At 33.6% G+C, this 11,492-nt stretch overlaps 1 protein-coding gene across 1 annotated transcript; it reads left to right on the plus strand.

The window, feature by feature from the left end:
* Nucleotides 1-5,262: 5,262 nt before the first annotated feature.
* On the plus strand, nucleotides 5,263-10,907 carry LYK3 (protein kinase family protein / peptidoglycan-binding LysM domain-containing protein). Its single transcript, XM_039043285.2, has 11 exons — nucleotides 5,263-6,505; nucleotides 6,601-6,684; nucleotides 7,167-7,469; nucleotides 8,133-8,278; nucleotides 8,376-8,465; nucleotides 8,563-8,668; nucleotides 8,989-9,140; nucleotides 9,227-9,324; nucleotides 9,406-9,553; nucleotides 9,751-9,858; nucleotides 10,265-10,907. The coding sequence occupies exons 1-11, from the start codon at nucleotides 5,902-5,904 to the stop codon at nucleotides 10,427-10,429; spliced, it is 2,004 nt and encodes a 667-aa protein (XP_038899213.2). The 5' UTR covers nucleotides 5,263-5,901; the 3' UTR covers nucleotides 10,430-10,907.
* The last annotated feature ends 585 nt before the right edge of the window (nucleotides 10,908-11,492 follow it).

Raw genomic sequence — 11,492 nt, forward strand, 5'->3', positions numbered from 1 at the left:
ATTCGAGGTAAGTGACTTTCTACAAGTTCGCTTTCGAACCAGTCGCCCGTCCTTATCACTTGGACTGTTTACTTTAGATTGCTTGGACTGCTTTCTTGAGACTGATTGGACTGATTATTCTAGACTGTTTTGACTGTTAATTTTTCTGACTTATTAAACGATATGATTTAATGATATTGACTGAATGAACTGTTTCGACCATGATGATATGTACAGTTGACCGATGATATACTAATAATTTTACTCCTGAGATAAATGACTGTAAATATAACACAAGAGTTATATGAAAACTGATGCATGCTAAGTTATAAGGTTTTTGTTAGTTTTTCTTATATGGGTAGGTATATATATATGACTGTATACATGGACATTTATGACTAATCGTGTACTTTCGGGTACACATTATAACTGATGCGGGTTCCTTCGGGTTCACGTTACGACTGATTCGTGTATCTTCGAGATACACATTATGACTGATGCGTGTTCCTTTGGGTTCATGTTACGACTGATTCGTGTACCTTCGATATACACACAATGACTGATGCCTGTTCCTTTGGGTTCATGTTACTATTGATTCGTGTACCTTCGAGATATATACACTATGGTTGATGTGTGTTCCCTCGAGTTCACGTTATGACTAATTTGTGTTTTTTCAGGATACACACTATGACTGATGTGTGTTCCTTCAAGATCACATTTATGATTGATATGTGACCCTTCAAGATCACCACGACTGATATGATAGGTGTACACCGATGCCTAGATAGACTAGTCAACAAGTTACCTAGAGGGCCCAGTAGCGAGTTACTTACTGAGTATTGTTATGCTCATCCTTTCTCCGTTATGTTATTTGGGAAATGACAGGAATCGATTGACGAGTGATAGACGGACCTGTGACAGAGCCATATGGGAACAAGAGAAACTACTTCCGTTCAGTCTATGTTTTTTTTTAGTCATTTGAATGTTTTGAAACTAGAATTTAATGTCAGACAGAAAATTTAATGTTTTTAATGTTTTTTTTTTTTTTTTTTGTAAATGGATTTAGTAGTCCCAATTAAATGTTTTTATTTATTTAATAAAATGATTTGAAATAGTCATCCCTGTTTTAATAATTTTTTGCTATTGCGGTCAAAATGCTTTGAATGTAAATGTGCATTATGTCGTAACGGACCTTATTAGAGTACTCGAAAAGTTGGATCGTTACACATAGAAAACGCATTTGAAATTTTGAGGTATGATATTTGAAAAATGAATCAAAACCTTCACACATTAGTTATTAATTTACATGAATAATGAGGTTATGAAGAATGACAGTTTATGCATACCTTGTGGATTTCTATCACAAACTCTTCAATGGTTTTTAATTTTTTTGTCAGAATGAATCTCAAAGCTTAAAGATTCAAATAGAATTTTGTAAAATCTAAAAGTAATAACTAAAGCTCGTTCAAAATTAGGACATATGTAGTATAATTTAACCTAGCATGAATTATAGGTTAAATTATATATTTTAGTTTCTAAATTTTGAGGTTTGTCTTATTTGGTCAGCAAACCTTCAAAATTATAAATTTAGTACTTAAATTTTTTAAGATTTTAAAATTCATTGATTTAATAGACACAAAATTGAAAGTTTATGGTTTTCTTAGATATAAAATTTAAACTTAAAGCCAAATTTAAAATTATATCTAATAAAGTAATTAATTTTTAAAATTTTTAAATTTGTTAAGTACCTATAAGACAAATCAAACTTAAAATTTTAGAGATTTATGAAAGTTTAGGAACCAAAAGATACAAACTTCAAAATCTCGAGACTATAAATTTGTAATTTAACTTGTTGAGGGTTGTCCAAGGGAAGACCGAAAACCCACAGGCGGGACTAAGCCCAAAAGACATCAGAAAAGAGCATAGGGGAGTGTACATCCCAAAAAAGAAATGTTAGCATCCCGGGGTTTGAGCCAAGCAATCGAGTCAATGTATACCAATCGAAAAATAAACGAGCTGAGGTTGAGTTGGCACTCTACAACCTCCAACATCGTAAACATTCCTGACATCCTTGTTGTCACACACAATTATAAGCATGCGTCAAAGGTTTGGCTTATAAATAGCCCCATTATTGAACCACCCTAAAGGAGAGGGTAAGTAATCTCCAAGAGAGACATGATCTTATTTTTTTTTATGCTTAACTAAATTAGCCATCTTAATACTAACTTAAATATCGAAGTGCCAAACTAATGAAAGCAGATCGGAGGTCAAGGCTACCAAACACATGAAACATAACGTAACCCTAACATATATACCACCCTCAAACTAATTATTAATCTTATATGATAAGAAAATAATAAATGGAAATTATTATATTTTTAAGCTTTTGAGTTTTAGAGGTGGTTGCAACTTGCAAGTCAACTAGATCCGCAGGGAAGACGTAATTTTACCGTTGTCTGTAGTCCACGTGCGGGCCAGCCAGTCAATTCTCCCAATGCTCTTTTACTTTTTTTTTTTTTTTTAATCTTTATAATAATTATTTATTTTCTTTTGTCAGAGTCTCTGTCTATCTTTTTTCCTTTTTGGGGAATATAATTTTGGTACTACCTGGCCACGTATATACCAACAGAATTTTTTTGCTTAATTATTTGAATTCTTGTTAAAAATAAGCCACATCGCTAATTCATCAATAATTAGTCAACCTTGTAGTACAGATCATAAATAAAATGCATTAACTTGTACTAAATCATCGTGAGTTAGAACTGTTTTAACTTTTAAATACAATTAGGAACTTAATACATTATTGAAACATTCCTTTTTGTCCATAAAAAGTAAACCCCCTCAAAGTAATTTACCTTTTTATAGTCTAACATCCAAAAATAAAAAGATAAACATAAGATTTTGAGTTTACAAATTTTGATATTTCTAATAAAAAAAAATACGGTTAATTTCTTGAGTTTACTATGGTTTATTTTCACTTTTTTTAAAAAAATAATTTTGAGTTTATTTCATTGTCATCACTTGTTATTAATTATATTTTTTTTCAAGATAATAATGTATGATCACACCTTATTTCATCAACTCAATATGATTAACCCACTAAAACTTTATCATATGTGGTTGATCTCATTGAGTTTTGTTTAAGTTTATCAGATGAGACATTTAAAACTCGTCGTATGACCTAGCCAAATAGTCAATACTACCTTTACCAACTTAACATACAATATAAAATCATCAATTAGCTTATATGCAAAATTAGGGTTGAGATCATTAAGACCATGAAATTGATCAATTCTTATTAATTAAGCATGTGACATTCAAATTAGATGCTATAGCTAAATGTGACATTCGAGTAAAATGGTAAGCTCAAGAGATCATTTAATAGGCCATGAAGTCTGGTGTGGTCCATTAATTATCTTGTTACATGATCGAGTTAGACTTGAAAATAGTCATACATATTTTAATGATGTGTAAATTGAAAAGACTATACATTCCATCATTGATATGAAACGATTGTTAGTATATCACTATATATATATATATAGATATAACACCGTCTCCCATTGTTAAGTTGATGTAACATATATAAGATAAGAAGTGAGTAGAAGTGAATGGGTTGTTTTTGTGAGAGATCAAGGGTGATTAGTGTAATGAAAGAACAAAATTAAGGTGGGATTAAGTTTAGATAAAGAAAAGTATGGGAATGAAAGGATGGGTCAATGGCGGTTACTTTTTGGTCAGAAGAAGAGAGAGAATAGGAAGTGAGGTGGATTTTTGGGTTAGGGTTGAACAGATCGTTGAGTTTGTCTTGATATTCGGCGACTCTGTTGTGGGCCCCATTCCCATCTGCCCACACCGCCATCCCTTCCCCATATTTCATTTTCTAAATTATACCAACTTTTAAATACTATTTTTCGCTTAATCCATCTTTCATTTATTTTACTTTTTTTACTTTTAAAAAATGACCATTATGATCTTTTTTTATTTAATTTTTATGAAACAAAATAATATAATTTATTACTAATTCTATTGAGTGTGTAGGTATATACATATATATTTGTAGGATCTCAAAGTTCATATTGATTTTAATTTGAGTGCATTTCAAGCAATCTACCATGTTCTTCTACTATACCTGACAAGTTATTTTTTTACTAAATTTCCAACCAACCATCCTTGAATATATATATATATATATTTAAAAAAACTGGTCTTTTAATACTTCTTAAAAATGACAAAATTTATTTGGTGGGCATGCATGATATATATTTGAGATTTAAATGTCTCAGAATCTTTTGTAAAAAGCAAAAAGAAATCTTACATATTTATACAAATTTACTTAACAATGAAAATTATGTATTTATTTCGTAGAATTAAAATTAATTGTTCATATGAATAGTAAATGCCACACTTTATTACTTGGGTTTAAGAGGTTGTCAATTTGGTTCCTCACACTCAAAATAATAATAATAATTAACATTATTGCTAGTTAGAAGGTTTAAACCATTCAATAACTAATAAACGGGGGATTTTCAAAAACAGAAAAATAATTAAAATTATTTAAACAAAATAATAAAATTTAATCTTATTTGATAGAGATTGATAGAAGTTTATCAATATCTATTAGTAATAGAAATCGAAGGAAGTCAATCTTTGATACTATATGATAGACGCTAATAAAAGCATATCAATATTTTTTCTTTTTTGCTATTTTTTAAAAATAGATTAATATTTTTCTATTTGTGAAATTTTTTCTACACTCTATATGTTTAATAATTAACCAAAAAAAGAAGAAAACAACAAAAATAAAAAAGCTCTTTCAGTTGGTTTTGGTGGGACAATAGAAACCCACACCCCTATGAGATATTTCTAATTCAATAATACTTACTTCTGTCGTGGTATTAAAAATCCATTTCACTCCTCAGATCCTAATAAATTTACAATTCTATATCACAAACATAACTCAATTATTTAAGACATTATTTTTTTAAGAATTGAAGGTTCGAATCATCAGCATTTGTGTTTTTACTTTAGTAATAATCATTATTACTTAAATGTAAATTAAAAAACAAAAAATTTATGTTATAAACATAAATATCATATAATAACTATCTTATAAAATTAGTCGAGATGTTTTCAAAAGATATTATTAAAAGATATTATTAAAGGAGCATTCAAATGTCCACAAAAAAGAAAAAAAGCATCATAAATATGATATTTAAAAAACATGGACATGGGAATTCCATCAAAATAGGGGAAGGAAAGGGTATTTTAGGCATAGAAGAAAAAGAAGGGGGGGTTGGTTGTCAAAAATCTCCATGTGTATGGATGTGGAAAACCCCTCTCATCACTGTCTTTCTTGCCCTTACTCCCTACAGTGGAAGAGGGTTTACCAGAGAGACTCACTATTATGATCACTCATCACTTTTACCCAAAAACAAATGGCTCTGTTTATAGTTTTTTCACTTCTTCCTTCTTCTGTCCTTCAATCCACCTTGGCCCTCCTCTGTTTACAGCTCATTTTCTTCTTCTTCCTTCCCCCATTATTCTTTTCCCAATTTTAATAGCACACTCTTTCTTCCTTCAACTCTCCTCATTTTCCTTAGTTTTGAGCTCCAAATCTTCACTTTATTCATTCATTCATCTTCTGGGTCTTTCTCTTTTTTCATATACTACTTCCCCATCTCTCTAGTTTTTAGTCTGCTTGTATACAGATTATGATCTTCTTGCTTGCTTTTTATTGGGTTTCATTTTATGACTTACCCACATAGAGTTCTACTTTTTTTTCCTTTTTTTTTTTTTTTTTTTTTTTTTTTTTTTGATTTGTGTATGTTGAATTTTGATCGAGCTTTGTCTGCCACTAGTTTCTGTTATTGACTGTTGGAATTCACTCTCTTTTTCCGCTAAGTTTGGAGCTACAATTCAATGAATCCTGTACGAATTTGTAGTTTGTTCTTCCTTCTATACTTCGTTGTTCTTCTTCAAGATCATTCTCTCTGTTCTTCTTATTCCACGCCCTTGAATTGTACGGACACAACCCGTTTATGCACCTCGTTTCTGGCCTTTAAGCCTCAGCCAAATCAGACTCTTTCTGTGATCCAGAGTATGTTCGACGTATTGCCTGAAGATGTAACCGTCGAAGGGAATGGTCAGGACTATGTGTTCATCAGGAAGAACTGCTCCTGTGCTTCTGGGCTGAAGAAATATATAACCAACACCACTTTTACCATCAAATCCAATCGCGGCCGTGTATATGATATAGTCATGGAAGCGTATGATGGGCTTGCGCTGCTGCCCAACACAACCCGAATGGCGAGGAACGGCGCTGTTGTGTCTTTGAGACTGTTCTGTGCCTGTTCAAGTGGGTTGTGGAACTATTTGATGAGCTATGTGATGAGAGATGGTGACACCATAGAGTCTTTGGCTAGCCGATTTGGGGTTAGTATGGATAGCATTGAGTCGGTGAATGGAATTGACAATCCTAGCAATGTTACTGTGGGTGCTTTGTATTATATTCCCTTGAATTCGGGTTAGTGGTTCTTTTCTGATTGCAATTTTATTGTGTCATGATTCTACGGATGATCGCCATTGTTCTTTTAATCATTTAACTGGTAAATTTTGTAGTGCCTGGCGATCCTTATCCGTTGAAGACAGACATTTCTCCTGCTCCTACTCCAGCTCCTTCTTATACTCTGAACAATTTCTCAGGTGGGTATGAACAACTTTGACACTTAACATTCAGACAATATATACTCTCTTGTTGCATACTTTTATGAAAATGTTCATAAAGTCAACGAGTAGTTGATGTAGTTGTGTCTGATAACAATATTGAGATAGATGGTTGTTTGTTTTTGAGTCAAGTCAAATCTACACATGTAAGGCAACCCAGTTTGAAACTGACGATTGTATCTAGTGATCCTTCAGAAATGAAATTTTAGTTAGGAGGTCGAAACTCGGTTTAAACTTCACACTATTTGGGAGGAAGAGTTGTAATTCTTCTAGATCCTTTAGGTTGTCTGTTTCCAGATTTACATTGTTTGCTGCTGCTTAGTTTTTAAATTTCATCACTACTATGGAAGCCTTCCCCTCAAGGATTAACCTTATAGTCCTTGCCTTCTGAGTTCTAATTACTGCTTACTTTTGTTATGATCTTAAGAAAAATTGTAACTTTATTGCGTTATGAATTGCAGATAATAATGCTCAGAACCCCAAGCGTCATCCTCCATATATATGGATTGTTGGAAGTTTGGGAATTATTCTTGTTCTTATTTTGGTCGGCATAGTAGGTTATGCTTGCTTCAGGTGGCTGAAATGCTTTTCTAGATCAAGGACTAGCCGGTCCAAAGATCCCGGTGGCAAGGTTTCCCACAAGTTCCATATTCTTGGGAAGTCAAGTTTCTGCTGTGCTTCAGGAAGATATATTTGCTGCAGTTCAGCAGATTGGAAGCAAGCCAACGGGGAATCTACCGACAACCAGAGAGCAATTCCAAAAGGTACAACTGTTCAGTACTTGGCCTTATTTTTCCCGCTCAGTTGCCCATAAATGATGAGCATTCTTGGCTTAGTTTGTCCACTTGGGTTCATTGGAGGAGCCCACTAACATCTACTGGGACAGTAATATTTTGCTTAGTTTTAAAATGAAATTGCCTATTGACCAGTGTGGTGAAAACCCGGTCAACTAACATCATGATAGTTGCCAATTTCTTCCTCTGGCTCTTCCATTTTCATTATGTGGTTTTGCATGCCAGTTACCCCTCCAATATTCACGTTGTACCATAGCTTGCAGAAGTTTCTGTTGAATCATAGCTCCCAGATTCATGTTGTACTAATTGTTCTCTACACACTTTGACGTTAGAGCTGATGAATTATGAACCATAGCCTATGGTACAAATGGGACTAACTAAGATCCAAACTCAATAATTGCATTCATTCTTTTTGTTAGTTTTGAGCTTGCAACTCTTAGTCTAGACTCGGTCATATACTTTTGGGTGTTATGTTTTGCCAGGCTAGTTCTTTTGAAGATTGAAATTCACCAATATCTAGAAGCACGGTTAATAGCATAAGCAGCAATTCATTATACTTCAGATGCCTTCAACCTCAGTTTGCTAAATTATTCAAGAAATGTCTAACTATTACTTGAATTTTCTTTCATGTAGCTATCGAGAGTAATGTATTTGATGTAGACAAACCTATGGTTTTTTCATGCGAAGAAATTTTTTCCTCGACTGATAGTTTCTCTGATTCAAGTCTACTTGGCCATGGAACTTATGGTTCAGTGTACTATGGCATCCTGCGTGACCAGGTTTGTGGTCATCTACCTTGACATGTTCAAGAGATTTTATTGGATTAAGGATATCAGTTTTGTTGACTGCCCTAACTCAATGAATCTGATGTTTTAGGAAGTTGCTATAAAAAGAATGACTGCTACAAAAACTAAAGAGTTTATGGCAGAGATGAAAGTCCTCTGCAAGGTTCATCATGCTAACCTGGTAATCATCTATTTTCATAAATACTGATGTATTTATTTGCCCAAGCAAAAGCATACAATTTGAAACCATGACTTCTGTTTGGTTTAACTTTTTCAAGGTAGAATTGATTGGTTATGCAGCCAGTGAGGAGGAGCTGTTTCTTATTTATGAATATGCTCAAAAAGGTCCACTTAAAAGCCATTTACATGATCCTCTGAACAAGGGTAAGACTACATTTTTACTCCATTAATCAAATCATTTGCCAAAACTTGTATTTTTTTGGTCAACTTCGCTAATTCTTAAGATATTGCAAGACAATCTGTTTACTTTAAATGAAAAAGTTCGGAAGCTTGTTTTGTCTATGCTACCTGGCTACATAGAATTATAGATTAACATTGTAAGCTTAGGAAGTCAGATGTTTACGAGGTAAATTGAGCCCTGGATAGAAAAATGTTGCTTGTTGTCTGAACGACTGTATTCAGAGCAATGCCTCATGTATATTGAACAATGTTGCTTTCTATTCATGTTGGTTTTCTAATTACAGGTCATACACCACTATCTTGGATTATGAGACTCCAAATTGCTTTGGATGCTGCGAGAGGTCTCGAATACATTCATGAGCATACTAAAACTCATTATGTCCATAGAGATATCAAGACGAGCAACATCTTACTTGATGGTTCTTTTAGAGCAAAGGTGATGTTTAAAGCATCCTACTAGTTCTGCCTGTTTAATTAGGCAAAGTACCTTCCACTGAAATCCTCCTCCCCTTCCATGCTTAGATTTCTGACTTTGGGTTGGCCAAACTTGTTGGCAAAACAAATGAGGGTGAAGCTACAGTTACCAAAGTTGTTGGTACATACGGTTATTTGGCTCCTGAGTAAGTAATGAGAGTTCGATGGCTGAATATTTTTCAACAATTTCTTTTGAACTGTTTTTCTCTAACCCTCACTCATTCTAGATATTTGAGTAACGGTCTTGCGACAACCAAAAGTGATGTGTATGCTTATGGTGTCGTTCTTTTTGAGCTTATATCTGGAAAGGAGGCAATTATACGAACTGAGGGAACAACTATGAAAAATCCTGAAAGACGTTCACTAGCATCCATTGTAAGTTCTATCATGCTGAAAATGTGCAACTTTGGAGAATTTATGTTATTTCTCAAACAAAAATACACATTTCTTGCCTTATGTTGGGCTTTTTGAGCTAATTATCCTTATAGTTCTTGTATATTTCAGTTTTCTTAAGAAATATGGCCATTTGGTGCTAACTTTTTGATACTTACCGTGTGTCTGACATAATGCAGATGTTAGCCGTTCTTCGGAATGCACCTGATTCTATGAATATGGCAAGTCTGAAAGATCAAGTTGATCCGAGTATGATGGATTTGTATCCTCATGACTGTCTATTTAAGGTACATAATTTACCTTTTCCATCCTATTCTAGGTTTAGGACGGCTTCTGGAAAAGCTTATCAGAAAGTGTGTTTTGACACTTCAGGTAGGATTTTGAGTTTTTAAAACTCCTGATTGAATATTAGAAATGACAAACAAAAAGAACCATAAGTCTACATTCAAGGGAACATAGCATACGATGGTTACTGAGTGCTTCTGTTAGTGGAAATCAACGAAAATTGAACATTCGGACATGTTTCTCAACATTTGTCCTAGGAAATGTTTTTGAAAATGGTCTACAACAATACATACATATTTAAAAGTATAACAAACATGTCCAGTCTCTTTTCTTGTAGTAATATCAAAAAGCTCTTTCATGCTGTTATTGATTTGAAATTTTGTGATTTTGTTACTTGTTTTCTGATAGGTGGCCATGTTGGCAAAGCAGTGTGTGGATGAGGATTCAATCTTACGACCTGACATGAAGCAAGTCGTAATATCCTTATCACAGATCCTACTCTCTTCGATCGAGTGGGAAGCGACTCTAGCCGGTAACAGTCAAGTTTTTAGTGGTCTTGTCCAAGGAAGATAGTTGTGAAACTACATGGGCTCAACCATCATTCTGCCATATGCCATCTACTATTTTGTCCATTGAACCTCTCCTGATTCGTCTTCTCTAATTGTCTAGCAGCAGCAGCAGTAGCAGCCGCCACCCCTCGAATGCATTCAGTAAAGTCAATGTCTTTAAGCGGTAATTGTTCCATATTGTTGCACTGTCAATTTTTGCCTACGATCTTCGCATCCTCCGTTGCCTATTTCCCGGGATAGGGCTAAGTTGGAGCTTTTTTGAGCTTTCCTAGTACAAGTAAAGAACACTTATGTTGAATAATCTCCCTCTGGCTTTCTGAAGAGCCACAAATGCATCCAATGCACATAATTGCATTTATTATCATTGAGATGATTTATTTGAATGTTTGTCATAACTCATCAGGAGTCAATGCAATGCAGAAAGGCTGCTATATAATGTGAAGTGTGGTAGAGAAAATATTCAATGTACATTACTTCTCTTATTTTGGATGTGCACTAAATAAAAAAGAAAAGCCAGGTTGGAAGGTAATGAAAGAATAATGTATAAACATGGTTTCCAACTCAGAGAAAGACAAAGGAATTATGCTTCTCTTTAGAAACATCATATCCCCATGCCCCACATTCAACATGTCTTTTTCTCCCCAGGTTGGTCTTTTATGAGAAAGAGTGAAGTGATAGAAAAATGTTAAAAGAATATATTAAGGTGTTAGTTATGAAAAATGGTCAGAAATATAAAATTTTCATCTTTCAAAACTAACACCATTTTTAAAAATTCGTTGAAATAGTTTTTCTCAGTGCATCTTGACTGAGATTGACCACCAAAATTTGTATAAAAAGTTAACATTTTCAACTTATATTCAAACTAACGATTCTTTTGGACTCACTACAACAAATTGATTATTTAGTGACAAACTTTTAGCAGCGTGTGCAATTTTTGTCACTAAGAGTCGATTTTTAGTGACGCCTTATAAAAACATTACAAAAAGTTCTATTAGTGATGCATCATAAATCAACACAACTAAAAGAATTAGTAACGTATCTATCCGCACCACTAAATATTGAATACT

This window comes from Benincasa hispida, chromosome 1 (assembly GCF_027475165.1).
Source record: "Benincasa hispida cultivar pf3 chromosome 1, pf3_genome.v1.1, whole genome shotgun sequence".
Classification (NCBI taxonomy): Eukaryota; Viridiplantae; Streptophyta; class Magnoliopsida; order Cucurbitales; family Cucurbitaceae; genus Benincasa; species Benincasa hispida.

Bases quoted from the DNA above. Each gene is read 5' to 3' on its own strand.
- LYK3 (XM_039043285.2), top strand. From the start codon at position 5,902: ATGAATCCTGTACGAATTTGTAGTTTGTTCTTCCTTCTATACTTCGTT. The intron at 9,554-9,750 runs GTAAGTTCTATC...GACATAATGCAG, and splicing joins GACGTTCACTAGCATCCATT to ATGTTAGCCGTTCTTCGGAA. The intron at 9,859-10,264 runs GTACATAATTTA...GTTTTCTGATAG, and splicing joins CTCATGACTGTCTATTTAAG to GTGGCCATGTTGGCAAAGCA.